The sequence below is a fragment of the Nuphar pumila genome, chromosome 2, assembly GCF_984573655.1.
Source record: "Nuphar pumila chromosome 2, dmNupPumi1.hap1.1, whole genome shotgun sequence".
Taxonomy (NCBI): Eukaryota; Viridiplantae; Streptophyta; class Magnoliopsida; order Nymphaeales; family Nymphaeaceae; genus Nuphar; species Nuphar pumila.
Genome location: NC_143250.1, coordinates 29,638,145 through 29,660,148, shown reverse-complemented (window position 1 = coordinate 29,660,148; position 22,004 = coordinate 29,638,145). Strand labels below are relative to the sequence as shown.

The window sequence follows — 22,004 nt, the reverse complement described above, 5'->3', positions numbered from 1 at the left end:
GAAACAGTTACGCCGGCAGATTTTTTCTTTCCCTTTTTATGGAGATTCAATGCCATTGCCTATTTCTTGAGTTCTTTACCCTCTGCACGTCCCCTCCCACCTTCAAGGGCCTGTTTGTGCAGAGACTACACAGGAAAGTTTCACGCTGGACCAAGTGAGTCCCAGCGTTTCTCTCTTTCTCATATCCATAGGAATGAAACAACCGGGTCATTCAGTATGGGGATCCATCCATGCTGCCTGTTTTCGTTCTGCAACATTTAAGCAGCCATAGATACATTGTCTTTCCCACACCCATGCAGGCACGCGCGCTCGCGCACACACACACACACACACACACACAGAGAGAGAGAGAGACCATTCTGAGACATTTTTTTGCCCATCTCAAACTGGGAAAAAAATACAACTCTAATATACAACAAGCCTCAGAAGGGCAAGGGCGGGAGGGGGGTCAGACGCCTGCCGGCAAGTGTGTTGGTTTCTGGGGAAGAAGCCTCCCTAAACACGTCCAACACATTCCTCCTCACCTCAACTGTTTTCTAGGGTAAAAGCCCTGAAAGAAGCAATCTGAACTTATCAGGCACCCTTTTTCTCAAGACCTTTAACCCGCTATAAGTGAGGAAAGGGCTTTTGGCTTTCATGGCAAATCTACAACGGCCAAAAAATTTTAAATAAGATATCAGGTATCATCATAAACTGCCCCAACATAAGTGAGATCTGTCCTCCTCACTCTCACTGCCCCTCTGAGCCAACTACAGGCCTTTAAATTAGAGTTATCCCCACCCGCACCCACATTACCGTTACTGGTTGCTGGCCCGGACCCAGTCCCATCCTCGAGCAATGTCCAGGTGTCTATCTCCATTTCAGAGTCTTGTGGAGGAGGTGGTAACTTTGGTTTCCCAGCAATACTGGAGCTCACTGGCCGGGAGGCAGATGCCTGGTTCCTTTGATGGACTGTGTTTGCAGGCAGAATGCCTGAAATTGGGGTGCTAGATTGTAATGGAAGGCATGCAGCAGGTGACACAATTGGTGGCTGAGATGAAATACAAATAGGGAGAGACGATGGAAGCGTCAGCATTGCAGCTTGGAGACGCAAGCGGACAGCTGGTGGCAATTGCATATTATCCAAATCAGCCTGTCCACATTCAGACAAAACCATCTTGTCATTATATGGAAAGCGAATGGGACAAACCCATAGTCAAGGCAGTTGAACAAGAATCAGTATATGAAAACCAAAATCGTTACCAGTGAGGATCTGCGTTGCATATATATTTGATAACTAAAATGTCAATATATGTGAACTACGAAACCGTATAAATTCATGCGCATTTGTAAAACTAAAATTAAAAGTGTTAAACCATGAAGACATGATTCAAATCCATCAAGAAATATAAAGCCATGTAAAACGTACCACATGCAGCAGAAACAAACAAGATTATTGAAGACCATGACGAGCAGAAACAACAAAATTGGACAGAGCACCGTCCTTAACCAACACATTTTGACTGCAACAATGAAGCACAACCATTATGAGCTATTTTGGGATTGGTACAGAAACCAAGATGGGAGGCTAAGTGAGATCAAAGTGGCACGTGTGAGAGTAACCGAAATCTACCCAGGACTATCCTGGGTTTTCATGCAAAACCACTCCATTTGCAGTACTTCAATCTTCTTATTGTGGATAAGAGGCACTAGTACAACAATATGAGTACCGTTATACTCTTGGACATGGTATTTAAACAAGGGCACCGATACAGAGAATACAATACCAATCTATACATGGCACAATGCTGACCTTACATACATTGGCAAAAAGAAATGGTATGGAGGCTTTACCAAATACCAGAAGGATTGCTTTAATAACAACATTGACATACAACAAAAATTTTCTTGACATTGTAGCAATTAAAATTTAAGAGTTGCACATAAAGGGAAAGCGTGAACTAAAATACAGCATGGGGACTGGTTAACCTCCCGTTTAAGTCACTATCAAGTAGTAGCAAATATGCTGCAATTTCAACAAAAAGAGAAAAAAGGAATAAATTGGTAATGACATTCAAGACAAACCTGCATGCTTTCAGCCACTTCCCGATCAAATGCCGAAACATCACGTGGAGAGTTAGCAGTTGACTTGGAGGCAAGCTTAGGCTTCAGCCAGCTTGGTTTGTAACTACTTAGCAATCCATGAAGCACACACAAAAAGCAGTCAAAAAGACTTCCCCCCGTGAGTGTCGCAGACGTAGCCATTGATGGTTCTGGTGATGATTCTGACTCTCTCTTAAGCAAAAAATTCCTCGGCATGTTTGTGAAATAAAAATCTGCATCCTCATGAACTACTCTGGCTCCTAACAGACGGAGTAGAACTGATGCAAGCATGTGCCTCATGTTACGATTTGACGGTTCCCTACAAGTCCATGCTCAATTCAGTAACAGAAATATGAACAAAATAATGATACAGAAACATGTCAAAAGTGGAGAAACATGGACAAGAGAAAATATGAGATTAGCATAAGACAAGAGTCCTGCTCTAAGAACCTTCATTCTACTCTATTGTGAAGTGCAACTCCATAAAATTTAGTACAATACAATTAAACGAAAGGAGTAAGAAGCAACCACTGAGTGCCATAACAATTAATACAGGCAGTGCATTTTCAAGTTCATTAAACACATGAACAATATTTTGTGCGTGTGCGTGTGCGTGTGCGTGTGCGTGTGCGTGTGCGTGTGTGGCCCTCAAAGTTCAAATGAAAAAGGTCATTATGCTTTTTAATAGAAATATTAAGACAATGTATATTAGTGATGCATTAGAGAGAGAGAGACGCAAAAATATCCTTTTTGCTCACTAACCCCATATTAAATTTGGGAGTGGCTGTTTGAGATATACCTGCAAAATCCAAGAGATTACTTGTACCGTGTCTTTGTAAATACATCAAATGCCAGGCACCTTTTAGTAAATTACTCGTGAAGTTTTTTTTTTCTGTTTCTCTCTCATTCCCAAGGACCATGTAACTCCCATAATCCAAATGAATAAACTACATGGCATTATAACCGCTTTCACGTTATTTTTGAAATGCCTACAAAGCAAATTAAATGTGCAGCCCATACTGCCTACACTTCTACTTTAATAAGTGTCACCACACATGATTATCTATCCCATGCTCTAATTTCTCCATCATCCACATTCATTTATTGGGGGAAGCTTCCAAACCATATTTGTAAAATTGGTTATCCATAAAACCTGTCGCATGGGTGCGGGTGCGGGTGCGGGTGCGGGGATTCGGCACTTCCAAAAAACTCGGGTGCTGGGGTGCGGCAGGGGCAAAAATGTATATATATACACCGTAGGTTCCCCCGGCGCGGGTCGGGGGTCCAGTTTGTTTTTGCTGGTGTTTGTTTGAAGACTTGTTACCCACGTTATGCTTGTTGTGTACTTTGGCGCAATGGGACAAAATTGATGAATCGAAAGGATTGTCAATCTGATCGACCCAGCCTGCTGCGTTCTGCTGACTGTCATGATTCAATCATGTCTGAAACTCCCTGGTCTTCACGAAAAAAAATATTAGCAAAGGTTTGATGTGGTTTGTTGGAGAGTCTTCACGAGGCCTACGGCTCCACTGCCACGCCACTGCCTAGGGTTCTTCAAATTTCATTTTATATACAGTTGCACACAAATGACAGCTAAAAGAAATTTATTGGATTTGACATGTGGAAAAGAGAGGTCTACACAAGGCTACGGCTAGAGCAACAATCTCGTCAGGAGAAAAGTGAATACTAATAGCTAGCCACCAAGGCTACCAACACCATTATCATTTATTATGGAGAGAGAAAATCCTTGACAAAGAAGGATCTGGATCGTTGAAGCCTTGAAGAATAAAGACTTCAAAAGGCTCTTGAATTTTGGTTTTAATTTTTGAGGAAGATGGATCATCATTTCCAAGTTAACAGTATGTTTTCCAACGCTGCGAATTAATTGTTTGGAGGCAGGAATAGCATGGGATGCCAACAAAGCTCGTCAGATGTTGTGGACACAAGTGGCCCTTTATAAAACAAGAGCAGTAGCAGCTGTCAGCAGATTTTTTTTTAAATTCTGCAGCCCATTTCGTAGGACAAATTTAAAAAAAAATCCAAAAAATGGACCGAAATGACCCTGGGTGCGGTCAATGCACCCAGGATCGGGTTGACCGCACCCGATGCCGCACCCGCGTCGACTCGATGCGGTTGCGGCACCCTGCTAGCCGAATCCTTGTGACATAGCATAAAACATATAGCAAAAGTTGGTCCCCAAAAAAGAGAAACATATCTTAGGTCTCCCCAAAGCACTCATCATATCATTATGAATATCCCGGTTGAGACAAGAAATGATTGCACCTTAATGACTCTTTCCCTAGAACCCATTGTTAGTTCCACTATATGTATTTCGTTACAAACCGGTAATAGAACACCTTTCAAGTTGTAGGAATTGGAAGACAAAGAACCCTAAAAACTCTTCAGAAGCTTCAGTGCTTCCTCTACATCGAGTGCTTTGATGACAAAAGACCTCTCCAGCCATTTCCATTAGACATTCCTACCAGTATTAGACACATGGCCTTTGTGTACGCATATGTGTGCATATGGAGAGAGAGAGAGAGAGAGACCTACCTTAAAAAAAATAATCGCAAGAGTTTTCCTAAAGAGAATTAGAAAAAGGACTTTTCTAGAAAAACACCCAAAAGCCTAAGAAAGAGGAAAACAAAACTATATTAGAAAACAAAAAAAACTAAAAAAAGAAACAAGTTACTGCTTTTATTCTATAATTTTTAAAATCCTAAAAGGTTGAGTATTATAGAAAAATTTAAACATATAGTTAAGATACCTTTCTTAATGTATTACTGTCATGATACAATCATTTAGAGTTTTTCCAAATCATCACATTATTTCAGAGATTTTTATTGTTTTTGAAAGGAATCGTTTAAAATTCAATCAATTTAATGAAATATGTAGAGAGAGAGAGAGAGATTAACATGAATTGGACTTGATGCAGCTATTCTAATCTGCGTAATCGCTAGATCTAGTCTTTTACGTGTACTAGCCTTAGAAAAGTATTATAGAAAAATTTAAAAATATAGTTAAGATACCTTTCTTAATGTATTATTGTCATGATACAATCATTTAGAGTTTTTCCAAATCATCACATTATTTCAGAGATTTTATTGTTTTTGAAATGAATCGTTTAAAATTCAATAAATTGAATGAAATCTGTAGAGAGAGAGAGCTTAACATGAATTGGACTTGATGCAGATATCCTAATCTACATAATCGCTAGATCTAGTTTTTTTATGTATACTAGCCTTAGAACATCCAAGTGGGAAATAGATCATGCTACACATATCCTAATCACTAGATCCAGTCTTTGGCAATCTAATCTACCCAAATGCAAGGCATATAAATGATAAAAATATCCTGCTTAAACACGCACAGACACATCAATGTTGTAAATGTGAAATCATATCATACACTACAATACATCACAATTTCGTGTATATAAGATTATTACACACTTCACACATTTGGAAAATGGGGTGTATTGCACTGTATTGGTGTGTATTAGTCGACACAAGCACTATACTATATCACAAGACATAACCTGCATGGCGAGACAAAACTAACCAGCACAGAAATGTTCTAGTTTTTCTTTTTTGCCATTTTTTGCTATACCCAAAACGAGAGAGATCTCCTATTTCAGGGTTTTCAACATCACAAAATTAGAGCCTTGTGATTTTTCCCTAATGCATACCTTAGAGACCCTATTGATGCATGAAGCAGCTAGATCCATATATGTATTGAAGAGGTGAAAACCTTGAGGTTAGTTGGTTAAAAGAAGGTTTCTATAAAACTAACGATTTGTTATCAAAATTGAGTTATAGAAACCCATCTTGGGATCAATGCGTTCTCGTATATATGAACAATCAGTTAATTTTCCAATGTAAATATTGATAGAATGAGTCACATGGAAAATAACCAAACTAAAACACCATTTAGCTAGTATACGGAAGAATGTGGCCATGTGCTCTTAAGATTCATCACAATGTCTTGATATTATTGTGACCCATAAAGAAAAAAAATACAGGATGTTATAGTGCTGAAGCTGGAGATGATATAAAAAACGCTAGAGCTAGTGTTAATAACGCCATCATGTTCTCCTTAAATTCGTTCAAGATGAAAGATTAGAAAAAGATGCTTGAGAACAATGGAGGATCTAATCCAAGATCTAAAAGTGCAAAATAGTATTCATTAAATGAAGCAAAGCCAGCATTAACAGTAGCAGTCACCTAGTACTAAACATAAACACAAGATGATACAAGATGAAGAAAAAACCAGAGAAGATAACAAGCAATTATACATAAAAGAATCTAGCCTATAACCTTCATGCGTAGGTAAGGCAGGAAAAAGCAACCATGTGGTTTGGTTACTTTGGATCAAATAACCAAGGTTAGAGACCCAGCATAGATTTGAATAAACCATCCCAAGATAAGAAATTCTATGCAGTGCAGCCCCTAAAATAGATGTGTACAATTCAGAAACATGTCTTAACATGCCCCCAGCAAACTAAAGAAATGAAATTCATGAACTGATTTGGGATGAACGTGAATTGAAAGAGATAATAGTTGCATGTAATAGACATCTCTATGTGACCATAAACAGATTTATCATTAACACAATAATGTTGTAACTTCACTACCATTGGTATGTCGGATCAACCAAAAACAAAAAGGTAAAAGAAGCTGCATTCAACAGAACAAACAAAAAATACAAGCAGTGTTGTGAAAAGCGTTGAGGCGTAGCGAGGCGCTCAACCAAAAACCGAGGCGAGGCGTAAGCCTTGAGGCGTAAAGCGTAAGCCTCAAAAAAAAAATTTGAAAACTTTTAAAAAATTATAAAAAAATATCTAAAAATACAAATAAATAAAGAAATGCGTTATTGATGAAATTGACAACCAATAAGAAATAGAAAATGTCAAATAAGTACTAAAAAATATAAGATTAACATATAAAAGTAACTAAAACCTGATTACATAACTAAAAAATATATGAGATTAGCCTACAAAAGTTAAAATATATGGGATTAACCTATAAAAGTTAAAATATATGAGATTATTCTAAAAAATATGAGATTAACATATAAAAGTAACTAAAAAATTGATTACATAACTGGAAAATATATGAGATTAACTAAAAGAAATTAAAATATATGAGATTATTCTAAAAAATATGAGATTAACGTATAAAACCAAACATCAAACCATGACAGTATATCATACACCTAACATCAAACCATGGCAGTAGAAGTAAATTTAGCCACAAACAACTTAGTTATTGTATTGTGGAATAATTAAAGATTGATAAAATTGATTAAATACTTAGTATCAAGAGCATTTACATTATTATGCCATAAAATAAGTTTGTTTGCATGTGCACACAGTGTTCTGGCCAATGAATAGAAACTCTAAATAAAGTAAAGTAAAAGGGTAAAGAAGACATGAGAGGGATCCCCAACATGAAAAGAGATCTGATATTTTTTTATGACATAAGAAGCGAACCAATACAATTAGCCAGAATCCTATATATTCCCAAACCTATACCATGTGCTTGAAGTTAGACTATTGGATTTGATTCCTGAATTAGTTATACTTGTCAAATTATGTGTTGAAAACTACGTTTCTATAAGCTAAGTAACCAGTGAAACTATGGTTCTCTTTACTGATCCAACTGTGATTTGCATCTTTTTATGAGACAGCGTGCAAAATACAACACTCCCAGTGTGGATGCTATTGAGAAAGCAAGAACAGTTCAACTGTTATAGTTGTATAAACTGCAGTGAAACAACCGTGACACTTTCATTAACGTGACACCCTTTTCTAAGATCTAGTTATTTAACTAATCCTAGGGATGATGTTTCTATATATATACCTATATATCCATTATTTTTGTAGAATAAGATTTAAGTCTGAGCAACAAATTGGCCTATTGTTGGCCCATCTTTAAATTCTTGTATAATAGTCTACTGCACTTCTAATCTTACTAAAAGTGAATCTAACTTATTGCTTATGACTTGAATAGTAAATTCCAGGACAAACTAATTAAAGTTGAACGATTAAACCTATACAAAGATTCTCACAAAGCACATATGAACAGACACACCACAGGGAGCACTTTGGAGTGGAGATAATAATAGATCGATAAGAGAATCCTGGTATTAATTCTGTGTAAAAAGGTGAATGTGGATATGATGAACATATAAGTGATCACTTTATTGAAGGGGAAAAGTGGGCATGAAAATCAATTATATAATTTCCTTCTTCGATAGGCATGTATCTATGGATTATATATAGAGAGATTCAGATGGCATATGCTAGCTGTTGGAGAGTATAATTTGCTAATGACATAGGATAAAGTTAATTACCCACTTAGTTCTTAATTTCATAAGGGGGTTTACTGTTTTCATACAACTTGCAAAAGATTGGTGTTTGAGTTGGACTCCCACTGCATAAAAGTTAGAAAAAGTTGGAGAGAAAATTCAATAGGACAAAACCAGTGTTATTAAAAGCCTCACCTTGAGGCGCGTACGCCTCACCTTGAGGCGCGCCTCGCTCTGAGGCGTACGCCTCAAGGCGTATGAGGCGTGCGCCTCAGGGCTTTTGCGCCTTATGCCTGCGCCTCAAGGCACAAAGCCCCTCGCCTTGAGGCGAGGCGCGCTTTTTGCGCCTTGAGGCGCGTTTTTAATAACACTGAATACAAGTGTCCAGCATTCAACCATATCCCATGATTTCATATTAACAAGAAAAGATCCAAAAGGTGTAAAGATCAAGTACCTGTCTGCATAAATGATTGGAAGTAGTCTCAAGAGGAACTGCATCCTCAAACACATTGATGCCCGTAGTGAAGCTGCAGAGGATGGTGAAGCATCTACAGCCCCTGTTGAGCGCCTCCCCAGTCCAGGGCTACCTCCTCTCATACCTTTACGTGCATTCCCTTTGTTGCTACCACCTTCAGCACCAATAGTAGAGCCTGAAACCTGCTTTCCAGCACCACGTAAGAGCAGAACAATTTGCTGCTCAATAGTATTCATCTGCTTGATGAGATCAATTGCAAATGAGTTGCGAAATTCAACAGAACTATGATCAAGACAAGGAAGCATCAGTTCTGCAAGAGCCTTCTCAGTTGCAAACTGTTGAGATGGATGGGAGCTTTCAAAATGAACTCCTTGGGATGTCTGTTTTACATGCTTTTTCATGTCCATAGCTTCATCAACAACCTCCCCTTCTTCAAGAGAAGTAGCTTCCAGCTTTCTCTTATCAGTGCCTGCTGCCTCACTACTGGAACTCAACCAACCCCATGGTTTCCAAAACTGCACTTTAGTTGATAACCCCTTACTCTCAGCAATAGATTTAAGGCGCTGCCTGATGGACTTGCGACCCAAAAGAACGTCATTGCCTCCTAAAAACCATTTTGCATTTATAAGCAGTGATTCCTCCAACGATTTGCCAAGTAAGTGAACTACTTCTGAATAAAGAGGTGCAGCGTCAGGCCTAACAAGCAATCTAGTCAACACTATTTCTGTAAAATTCTTTTCGTTCTCAGAACGATAGCAATTATCTGCATTTGGGGAAAGATACCGGATCGCTTCAGCTAGTGACAAATTATGGGACTCAATCTTCTCGATGAGGACTTGTTCATTCAAAAGAAGTCTCAACTCAACCCACTGCCAGTGGAATTTTGCAGGTTGTAAAGTATCCAACACATGAACGCTTAGCTGGTTCAGGAGCTTCACCTCATTTTCAGCATGTAACTTTGGTTCTCCATACCCACGAGACCAAGAACCACCATCCTGCAAATTTGCAATTTGTGGCATTTTGCAATCAAGAATTGCATTCAGGAACAGCCTTGCCCTAAGAGGAACAAATGCCATTCTTCTCAACTGTTTGTCCAAGTTCTGCAGTTCCAGCATCGCTGCAAACTCAGAATCACTTGTATCAGAAGCTAAAAGTGCATAGAGAGCATGGGTATCTTGTAAACATGCATCACGAAAGGGCTGATGTCGTATAGCATCACCTATGGCCAATGATAATGATTGATACAGTTGAATGTCTTCACGAGTTGCTATACTAGTATTAAGAATATAAGGCCTCCAAATTACCATTGCAAAAATCGAATAGGCAGGAGGAAAGACCAGGTTGAGTGGAAGCATACGTTGCATCCTTGAGAGAGCTAAAACAGATGATTCACTAAGAAATTCTGCAACCAGTCCATCCAAAACTGTTCGACAGTTACCAATCAGAAGCCTGAACCAGTGCAAACAAATTTCAATATTGTCCACCTTAAAAACACCCATTGAACGAGAAATCCCATTGGAGCCAGTTCTCACATTTTTAATGAACTGTATAACATCTAAACGCTCCTTTATTTTTATAACTGACACCGTCCTTTCCAAACTGGTAATACCATGAACTACAAGACCAATAAGCAGTGCAGATACAGCTGCAGCAGCTTTGGTAGGCCTTCCAAAAAATGATTTGGTTGAATTGTTTATTTCATTTGGAAAATTTGAATTGCTATCAGCAGTTTCAGAAGAGAGTTGAAATTGGCTGCGGGAAGCCTTTCCTGCCAAAAATTCTGCAACAGTAGCAGATGCTTCTGTTGCAAGGGTTGTCTCAAATACACGGTTGTGCCGCTCACCCAAAGCATCCTTCAAGAGGCAGAGGCAGTTTACATGAACTTGTATGACACGCCGAACACAGTTAAGTGAGAAGGAGCTTATTGCTGAACCAGAACTAGGGTTGTTATTGTTAGTTGCTTCCAGTATATTAACTGCAGCAAGCCCCACACTACCAACCAAGGCAGAAACAGCAGCAGCCACCAGAGCAGGGTCCCCTTCCTGAGTTGCACCACCATTCTGACGAATGCAGTCCATCAAACTTGAGACAATATGCTGAGCTGTTTGATACACATCATCCCATCTTTCTAATGTAGAACCCCTTGCAGATCCAGGAGCAAGAAGCCTCCTTTCTTTTCCATAAATATAGTTCACAACTTCTCCAATATGCCTTTGAACTATTTCTTTCATACCTGGGCTCACCCTTGATAGCCTTCCGCTAACCTTTTGACGAAAATAATCATCAAAATCCTCCACACCTGCTGGCATCCCAACAACTGCAAACCCAAGGTCAGCACCATCAACTGATCGGCCAGATTCAAGTTCACTGAAGAATCGCTGGTCACATGTTACTTTGAAGTTCTTTTCCCACTTCGAGACAATGGCGAGAGAACCATATTTCTTCAAGAGATTTCGTGCATAAACAAAAGAAGCTGAGCTGGAAATCCTCCCATTAGAAGGCATAGATGTCATAGCCCGTCTCATTGCAACGCTAAGTGCCTCTGGAAGTAGATCAGCAGCTAGGAGTACATTCTCATACCTGAAACAAACTCTGTTAGGAGAACAAGAGAAATCATAGTGGCAGACTGACTGTAAAGAGCCAAAAGGCCTAGTCAAGAGCATGTGGGTACAAGCAACAAAAAGTTTGCAAGTCATAGCATCATAAACCAGATTCCTAACTGCACATCTGTCACATACGTGCATGTGCGGATGCAGGTATGGGTTCAGGGTGCAAAGGGCGGGACACGGCAATTTCAAAAAACTTGAATGCAGGGGTGTGGATATATATATATATATATATATATATATATATATATATATATATATATATATATATATATATATATATATATATATATATATATATATGTATTTATGTGTGTGATATAGATATAGATAAAACTGGACTTGGTTAAGGTTAATGCAGTCCAACTTCAAAAAGAAATGGACTCCAATATAGTTGACTACACCTGGAATTGTGTCCAAGTGTCGCACCCGCACCAACACGAGTGCATTGCCCTTTTAGAAGTATCCATGTTGCATAGCTGCACATTGTTTTCATTTTTTTAACATATGCATGAGGTGGGGTTTTTTAGAAAGTTGACATGTAGACAACAGAAACAAGCATGGATATTTTCACAGGAATAGAAAAAATGAAAGAAAACTAAGATAAAGACTTTAAAGTAGACAAGATAAAATGATAAATGAGCAACTAAGTTAGCAGCTAACAACTAACAAACAATAAATTAGTAACTACATAACTAAGAAGTAACAACAACAATAACAAATAATTATAGCATCCATCTAACAATAGAAAAAAGAGAACGATTTAGAACTTAGAAGTAAACATGAAATGACAAACAAGTAACACATAAACAACTGCAAAAAAAAAGTCATAACTCATATTTTTTGAAAAAAAAAATCACAAAATGTGCAAAACTCATCGATTTGATTTGGTTTTTGAACCAAATCAAACCAAATTTTGAGGCTATGGTCGCTTTTAAAAAAATTTATAGTGATTTTTCTAAATTTTTATCTTTAATAAAATTGGGGATTTTAAAAAAAAATCTGAAAACAGATGCAGTCTTATGTAGCGATATTTATCACGATATTATCGCAATATTATCATGAGATATATAATTTGACGATATTGAAAATATTGTGATATATTCCCGATATTATCGGCTACCTTGAAATAGCCAATAATATTGGGATATTTACAATATATCGGTGACTCTGGTATGCACACATAAAGCCACCAATTACCTTTGAAGACACAACAGTAGAAATCCTTCTCCCACTTCACAAGAAGCACCCTTACTCTTAGGTAAAGTAGATACGTTTCTCCCACCATAAACTGCTGAATTTGGACCAAATGAAGCTTTTGGAAGCAACCATAACAGCAACCTTACAATTGAAATCAAATCAGAAGAAACATCTAACAAGTACACTATGTTAGATAACTCATCTTCACTGAGCTTCCACCGAAAAGCATTCTTGTCATTGCTTGAAGAAGAAAATGACCCTGCACCAGAGTCAACTGTCGCAGCAATCTTATCACCTCCATCAGTTAGCTCTCTGATTACAGCAGTTAACCAGCTTGTGATAGCCCATCTCTCTAGCAGGCGTAGCTGTTTCAAAGTTTTGCCTACTGTAACTGTATCATAAACATGATTTTTCAATGTCCCTTCCCTTGAGAGCTCACTTTCCATGCCATTCCTGTGGTGTAGGCAGCTTATTTTAGGATCACATACATGGCTGGAAGATGCACCCTGACTTCCCTCAATCCTGGCAGCTGCTAACTGGGCTAAACTTTGGGTTTTATGTACAACCTTTTGTCTTCCTCTAGAGGACTGTTTTGTAGACTTGAGAGGCTGATCGATTTTGCTCAACTCTGATAATTTAGTTCCTTTCCGTACCCACCATGTTTCTTCATCATCTGATACATAGGATGAAAATCCATGAACATGCAGATTCCTCTCCTCATTCAGTTTCTGCCTCTTCAACCTTCTACATTCATCACAGCCAGGTGTTCCTTCCCCCACATCATTTTTTGTGTGAAGTGAACCAAAAGCCCACTCATTGTAACCCTCAGAATTAACAGTATGTGTACTTTGCATCTTGTCCATGAATGTGATGCAGGAATCTGGGAGACGCAGTAAGACAGAAATAGCTTCTTTCAGCTCTGGAACTTTGGCCCTGATTTCAGTATGCCTGCTGAAGGAAGAGTTGAGCTTTGCTTGAGAATTTCTCCACTGATCAAAAGACGTGGAGATCACACCATCCCTTCCGGTAGTTGAATTGATTTTTTGCTGATGCTGAAACAGATTTATTTCAACATCACCTGAAGTTCTGCAGTTCCTGGGTACTCCACTCATAAGCCCATGAAGCACAAGGTGACGCTCATTTGAGTAGATATTTACTGCTTCAGCAAGTATAGGCATTTCAGCAATCTTAGCTTCTTTCAAGGCATAAACCAAGTAAGGTGCAGGCAGCTGCTTCAGGATTCTGGTGTGTCTTTTTTGATTAGCAGCATACACTGAAGTCAAATTTCTGTCCATAATTCCACTCACTATAAGCTGCCTTACATAAGCTTGGGGATAAAAGATCCCACAACGGATGAGTTCCATGATGAGAACTTGGATACGCTTAGTACCTTCACCCTTGCATACTTCATGCTGATCTAGCCATGCAACCACTATATCATGCAATGGACCAGGACTTACGAAAATATCTGAGTCAGTCTTTTGTGGAGTAAAATGGGTTAGTGTTCTTCTGCTTGAATGGTTCTCAAGAAGCCTAGAATTCTTTTCTGAAATGTCATCGTCAACCATACATTCACTCTTAATTTTTGATGAACCTTTCATATCTTCCATCTTTAGTCTCAAAACTGAAACAGCAAAATAGATCCGAGACAAATCCTTTGTACCAGAAAATTTCACATCCAATGGGAAGGGACTGCGAGAATCTCTAAAATCACAGGTTGCCCACTCAAAAAGGAAAAAGACAGCACAAATCTCCGGCATACTTGCAGTCCCAATCAACTTCAAGCATGACCTAAGACATGGGCTGACTTCGGAGATCCATCCTTCTGCAACACCTTCATTACACAAATTTTCAAAAAGGAAGTTATAAGAACCTCTCACATCCCCTGTCATCACAGCTTTGTCTAATGCTTGTGCAACTCTAGCTTCACCATGACCCAAAAAACCAGGACCAGCAGCCTTTGCAAGATCAGCAGCACGCTTTTGGATAGAAGAAACAGCACGATGAAAGGACAAGTACTGGTGATAAGCATCTTCCATTTCCAAGTAATTTTTAGCACCAGATTGGAGACTTTCTACATTCTCAGATGATAGAAGCATGGAAGAGCTATCACTTTTTAAATCCATAAATACACAAGATGGAAGAGGAAAGTAATCCAAAGAAACAAAGGTATCAGGTACAGTGAGTATCGAAAATCGAAGCAACTCAATCAACATAGATGCAATACAAGCTTTTTGAGAACCTCCTGCAAGAGTTGAACCACTTGCTGGATATTCCTGTAAAAAACGTATAGCAATGTCCCCAAACATCCTCACATAGGATTGTGATAATGCAATGCTCTCTATCAAGTCAAATACAATAGGCAAAAGCAGTTGCAATGCCTCAAGTGACTCCTTTTCCTGCAAGCATATAAATATAAATCAGCATATACACATCTCACCCACACAATAGTTTCTAACATCACATCAAATCATATATCAAAAACATTTAGTCAACTTGCGATCATTTCTTTATAAGAAAATTTTCAATTAAAGACTAGAAGGCAGGGGTGAACAACCTGAAGTTGATTGAGAACCCACTCAATAAGGTGAGATGGAAGCAGCAGACCTTCTGAATAGTGCCAACGAATGATACGCACCACATACCACCATTTAAACTGCAGAGAAGGTTCCTCCCCATCAGGAGTAACTTGCATTGACTCAATACCTTTTTGCTGTACAAAGCCACCCAGCAGTATCTGTGGTGACCGATCCCTCCCATGAGGCATCGAGTTGTGAACCTCATTGTGCAATAACTCATCCAAAAGATACTGCAAATATTCAATCACATCCTTGGTCCATAATTCGGTGCGCGTTAATTGAGGCCTGTCTGTCCCTCCAGGCAAAACTCCATTAGGAACAGGCCGGACCTGAGACAAACAAATTCCCAAATTTTACTTTAGATGACAACAGGTCTATTGAGGTAACCAGTAATGTAGACTAGAGAAGCCAAATATGATTCTATGGCAAAAGTCACAGTGTCACACCTGGTTTAGGTAAGTAACTTTGATAAACCAAGTTGCCCTCAAAAGAGGAACATTATGCTTGACCAAAACTTCAAACAGAGGTTTCCTCCTATAACCATGTGGGACATGGTCAGCCAATAAGCGAAGTCGCTTATGCTGCTGTGACAAACCCTGCACAACAGAAGACAAATAACCAGTGGGTGGCGAAAGGTAAATGCTATATAAAACCATTCTCCACAATAATTTTCATAAGTAAACTGCAATTTCATCACCCGAAGATGGAAAGAATCAACACCTATGCAGATGCACTGGATATGAGATTGCCAAAACACAGAACAAAAAGGAACTTCTTGATTAAAGTACACGCTTAAACAAGGAATACCATAATCAAGATATTGCAACATGTCGGTGAAACACTGACACTAACAGGATCTTGTCCGAAAAAATTAGAATTTAAAAACATGAAATAAATAGAAATTCCTCTTATTATTCAACTTAAAGTTAAGAAAAAACAAAATGAAAGCAATACATGAAATGCACTTCTGCAAGACCTTTAGCTTTTCAATAGTAATTATATGGTACTGCAAAGCTAATGATAGCACAACACAGACCTCGATCCATTTCTTTCGGAAGTCTTCCCCACATGCCCGTTGTTCTGGAAAAACACCAGACTTGACTAACAGCGACCCAGAAAGGGGCACTCCATACACTTGACCAGCCTGTTGCATAACAAAAATAATGGTTCAACTTCAGGGAAGCATGAAATTTTAATGGAAAGGGAGAAAATATCAAAGGACAAAACCTTAAATAATTAAGTACATCATAATACTGCATTACCTTCCGCTTTAGCGCTCGAGATTCATTGATAGCCCTCAGACGCCTCCGGATTGACTGGCAGAAAACAAGAAAGATGAAAAACCAATGTTAAGACAACAAATTCCAGAAGCCCAAGCCAAACACTTCCACATAATGCAAAAAAGAGCAGATTGATTTTATGTAACCTATGTCACATGGGTGCGGGTGCGGGTGTGGGTGCGGGTGCGGGGATTCGGCACTTCCAAAAAACCCGGGTGCGGGGGTGCGGCAGGGGCAAAAATTTAAAAAATAAATAATATATATGTCATGTATAGTGTATATGTATGAATGTATGGTAGCTGTTAAGGTCCATGACATTTATGCATGTTAGCACGTTCACCACAATTTTATGCCCCTAACAAATTTAAATATTGATATGGTGATTAGGTGTATTAATTGTCACAATTATGGACATTTTAGTCATTTTTATTAGGAAAACATATTAATAATTGTGCATTTTGAATGCACAGCTAATAAGTGTGCAACTTATTTTTACACAAAATTGCAAAAATAGCTACTGGTGTCCATTAATGCATGGAACCGCCAAGTCATTTTTAAACTTCAAGGGTGTATTTTATGGTCGTGTTAACACCTGCAGATGGCTATGGAAGTCAACACACTTATTAACTTCCTAGACTGATCCCTCTTCATGAGAAGCCTTTTGTTTTAGGTTTGCAGAGGCATTGATTTTTTTTAGATGTATATCTGAATGTGTGCCCAACTTGCTTTACCATTTTTTTATCTTATATGGTTGTCCCCAAAGATGAAAGTGATGAGTTGTGGAGCCTGATTCATTGTTTTTGCCCTTGCAGGAAGGGGGGTCGGGGGTCCCCCCGGTGCGGGTCCCGCTGTGCGGTCAGCGGGCGGGGGTCCAGGGGGGCGCCCCTGGCGGGGGGTTATAGGGGGGCAGCGCCCCCCCCCCCCCCAAAGAATTTTTTTTTAAATTCCGCAGCACATTTCATAGGGCAAAAAATTTAAAAAAAAAACCAAAAAAAGGACAAAAATGGCCCTGGGTGCGGTCAATGCACCCAGGGTCGGGTTGACCGCACCCGGTGCCGCACCCGCGTCGAGTCGCATCGACGCGGGTGCGGCACCCTGCTAGCCGAATCCCTGTGACATAGTATGTAACACAAATATGCATTTATTAAGACAAGCCAAATGAAGTGAAAAACATCAATCTCATAACATGATTAGGCTTCTATTTAGAGCCACATTCTACCAGAAATGACAGAAATAACATGATTCAGTTTTGATTAAAAGCAACATTCTACCAAGAAATAAACGAAAAGCTTGCTAACAGACAAGGAATATTTCACATAAAATTCACCACAAGGCAGAAAAGTGAGATCACATATAGCTCAATAAAATTAAAATGAACAGTAGAACACTGATTCAGAAAGCAGCAAGAAGATCTGGCATGAAATCATGAAAATAAAAAACATTACAAAATGATGATGTTTCCGCCAGGAGTAGAGAAGAAGAAACCCTGGAAGAAAATATAAGATTTCATATTTGCAACCAAAGAAAAAGGAAAGGTCCATGTAGGACATAACAGGACAGTGACAAGAGTCACAGGAAGGTTATGCCTTCAATCTCTCAACAACAGATGCTTCAAATTCCTTGTGAGTTATGAAGTCGAGCAAAAGATGCAGATAAGTGCGTCTAAAAAGAAAAGCATATACAAGAAATACAAGAAGCTCAATTAGCTTTTAATCACCAAAAAAAAAGTGACGATTAGGTTGTAAGTACGGACAAAGATCTGTAGTAAGCACAGGGTCGAAAGGGTCCAAAGAAAGTCAGGTTAATAAAAATGCAAATAAATAATAAGAAGAAGAAGAAGTAATACAACAAAAGTAATTTTATTATGCTCCACATTTAAAGTGATTACATATCCAACAAGCATGAGGAAATAAAATTGATGACTAATAAGTTTTGAACTTGTGTCATTACCTCTTTGCAACGTAAGACAACATGCTTTGGGAAATTCGGAACAAGAGTAGCAGAGGTATCTCGACTTTCCTGATTAATTTGCAAAGATAACAGTTAAGAAATCAGAACAAGTGTGCTCCCTAGAAAAGTGAAAATAAAGCAAACATAGAAAGAAAGATGTAAAGAACACAAACATGCCTACCTGGAGGTGCAATGCACGTTAAACTTTTTCATAATCATTTTCCAAACTAAAATTCTTTAAAAACCAAAACGCTTCTACATGCATGTCTGCACTAAACAAGAAGGGAAGAAAGAGAAGAAAGACACATATATAGAGGTATAAAATGTTCATAAATGTATGCATTTTCAAATGGACAAATGTAAAAGGCCTCAACAGCCATCAATTCTAACCGTTTTGGAATCTTAGGACTAACAAAAGGTCAGAGTAATGATGTATAAGTACAATCTTTTTAGAAGTTCATTCATTTAGTTTTTGTGTACAGAAACAATGCACTACATTCTGACTGATGACCAAGTTAAATAAATGCAAACTCTACTTTCAAATTAACAGCAAAGGGCGGAATCAGGTCCTGTATATAACACCAGCTTACTGAAATCCCAACCTAGGCCTATTTGGCCCATCACAGGCTTAGCTGCAGAACCTGCAGCAGAGACCAGAGAGAATAGAGCTTGCACATGTGCTAGTAAAAAACAATCCTGAACGCCGTACTCACCAGAGAGAATATATAACCTGGAAAAAATGTCTGTACTTCTTACACAAGGGAGAAGATATTGAAAGTATGAACAAGATCTTCTACCTCAAGGCCATCAACGGTCTCCTTGTATCCAGATTGCAAAACCTCCTTGCTGAGAGCTTCTTCAGGACAATTTGGAGTTTGGGGGTAAAAGTCAGGTGGACCGAGTCTGAAAAATAAGCAGCTATAAGAAACATGTGAACAATATCTTCAGTACATGACAGGCATAACCATTACTCTAAACCAGATATTTGTATTGCATAAAGTTTCCCTTTAAATTGTGCTTGGAGGGCCAATGAACATAGCTAGAACATGAGTCTGTTCTTTTATAGGATAGCTCGTTTGGCAATATTGATATCCACATCCAGAAATGAAACTAGGGAATAAAATTGTTAATGAAGTTGAATGAAATGTAAAAAAAAAGCTAACCAACAAAGTTAACCAATAATACAAGATCGGATTGGGTGGGTGTCAGATCAGATGGATGGAACTTCCCAACTATTAAGATTTAGTGATTGTGGTGGGAGAGTGGTGGTGAAGACGATGATGATGACAAGAACAACAACAACAACAACAACAACAATATTACCAGTTTTAATAAAAACTGCAGCAGAAATAATGATTATGATGCATGTTCCAGGAGAAAGTATTTTTTATCCCTGAAATTAATGTGTTGAGGACACAATAAGAATGAGCAGCAATATCTCTGATATTAAGGGGTCACTTGAATACCTTGTTTCTCAGAACCAATTATTGATTTTGGGATGGGCCATGGTGAGAAGTAAGGTACTCCATTGAATCTGAAAGAAACAGATTCCACGGGAATGGATCTCTGAACCCTGTGGCCGGGGGATGGGCATACATGTATCTCTGGTTCTTGGAACTCAGATCTGAGCAGTCAAACACCCCTAAGCATTCCTAAAATATTGACAACCCAATTTCACATGTTTGCAAATGGTTTCCTTAAATAACTAATTGTTCGTCCCTTTTTTGATAATGAAGATTTAACATTTAGGTTGTCTCCTAAATAAATGCATTGCCGTAATACCATCATAGAATCACAAAAGAACAAGAGTTATTGAGTGTACAAGGATGAAACCTCCTACAAGAAAACCTTAAAATTTCAGCAGTATTCACAGAGAGGTTTACCGACTAAAGAATATGATAACATGCACCATGTATGCAACTCAATGTCATCACACACTTTGATGTTCTGATTTTTTCTTTCCATCCCTAATATTCATTTTCTCCCTTTTTAGACATGGAAAACCTGACCCCACACACACAAGCATCAGATAGGAATGTACGTGTTTGCAGATTCATTTAACAAGAAGGGGCTCTCCAAACTCTTAAAACCACTAAAAACCATCAATACTTGTTATGTTCAGTTACTAACAAAACCAGCTACATATTTGGCTTAACAAACCATACAGCCTGTTATGTCTCTTCTGTCTAATGTCCTTCCAGTTAACCTCCCCTTGACCCTTTGGCCCATCAATATTTTTCCTTTTACATTTTCAAGAGGAGAGTGGAGAAAACGAGAAAAAGTAAAAAGATTATATGTCAAGGTTAAGCATTAGATGATTACCTACAACTTAAAGGCTCTTTGTCACACTTAAGCTTGTATGCAGCTAGCTGTTGAGGTCGCCTGCAAGAAAACATAACTCTTCAACAACCAAAATCCAACTGGAAGCAAAATATGCAATAAGGAGATAATTCATGAAGAGCATTAAACAGATCTCAACTAATGAACAGGGGAGCATAAATGCACTTTAGCTACTCACACTACCATTCATTATTCATCTTTACATTGAAGGGGGCTTTTAAAAGAGAATATAGGACAGATCAGAGTTACCGGAAGCTTCTTAGATAGGTGAGAAGCCCGTTCCCTGGAAACTCGCTTCGGAAGCACAATAGTCCTCACTTTCAAAACTTGTTGGGAATCTCGATTCTCCCACACTTCTCCTATGCTTTCCACATGCTTCATATATTCTTCTTATATGTTTTTTCACTCTACTTTTCATGTTTTTTATGTGTGTCCTCTCACGCTTCTCACTCACTTCCATGTGCTTTCTCTAAATCGGCAGTCATCATTTTCAAATTTTGTTAAAAATTTAATTCTTACACTAAAAAATCATGAAATTTAAGAACAGTCCCTTATTTTAGTTTTTATATCCGTTCCATTTCTATTCCCATTCAATTCTTATATTCCTTTTTTATTCCTCGCTTCCCGCTTCCTATACATTTTAAAATGCATCGCTTCTCACTTCCACTTCCTGCATTGTTTTTCACTTCCTAGTCTGGCAACCTTGGAACCGATTCAAAACCCAATAAGCTACCTAAACCACCAAGTTTTGTTGACAAAAAACATGCACAAATTGCTTGAAATAAGTTCTTCAATAATTTCAAAGGATTCATCAAAAATAATAAATTAGAATAGATCCACATAACATGAAAAGGTACCATCCAAACCACTTCCAAAAATCAATTTTAGACATGTTTTTGGCAAATCCGATCACACAGATACAATCTCCAAGGTCAAAACCCTAGGAACTCACTCTTCTAGCAAATTTTTTTGACAAGTACATAGGATTTGATAATGTGCTAAAAGTCAATGGTTTGAAATTTTTGACATTCTATACATCAAAAAAATTGCATTAAAAGTCAGTTCTTAGGCTTTTAATCATGAAAATCACATCCTTACGGTCAGATCTGGCAAAAATGCTTTTAAATATGATTTTTAAAAGTGGTTTGCATAGTTGGCAAACCCGGCGATCTGACTCGGGAAT

At 38.4% G+C, this 22,004-nt stretch overlaps 1 protein-coding gene across 3 annotated transcripts in view; it reads right to left on the bottom strand.

Moving 5' to 3' along the window:
* Positions 1-348: 348 nt before the first annotated feature.
* The window catches only part of LOC149845132 (mediator of RNA polymerase II transcription subunit 12-like), a 28,321-nt gene continuing 6,665 nt past the window's right edge, over positions 349-22,004 (bottom strand). For all 3 annotated transcript variants that reach the window (XM_089995539.1, XM_089995541.1, XM_089995540.1), the window contains exons 4-14: positions 20,804-20,863; positions 19,279-19,384; positions 18,482-18,550; positions 16,514-16,567; positions 16,288-16,395; positions 15,698-15,847; positions 15,230-15,580; positions 12,673-15,071; positions 8,846-11,446; positions 2,065-2,401; positions 349-1,132 (exon numbers count right to left, since the gene is read on the bottom strand). In XM_089995539.1, coding sequence (XP_089851665.1) covers positions 677-1,132; positions 2,065-2,401; positions 8,846-11,446; positions 12,673-15,071; positions 15,230-15,580; positions 15,698-15,847; positions 16,288-16,395; positions 16,514-16,567; positions 18,482-18,550; positions 19,279-19,384; positions 20,804-20,863 — 6,691 coding nt within the window. In that variant the 3' untranslated portion in view covers positions 349-676. The remainder of the gene's footprint in view (positions 1,133-2,064; positions 2,402-8,845; positions 11,447-12,672; positions 15,072-15,229; positions 15,581-15,697; positions 15,848-16,287; positions 16,396-16,513; positions 16,568-18,481; positions 18,551-19,278; positions 19,385-20,803; positions 20,864-22,004) is intronic.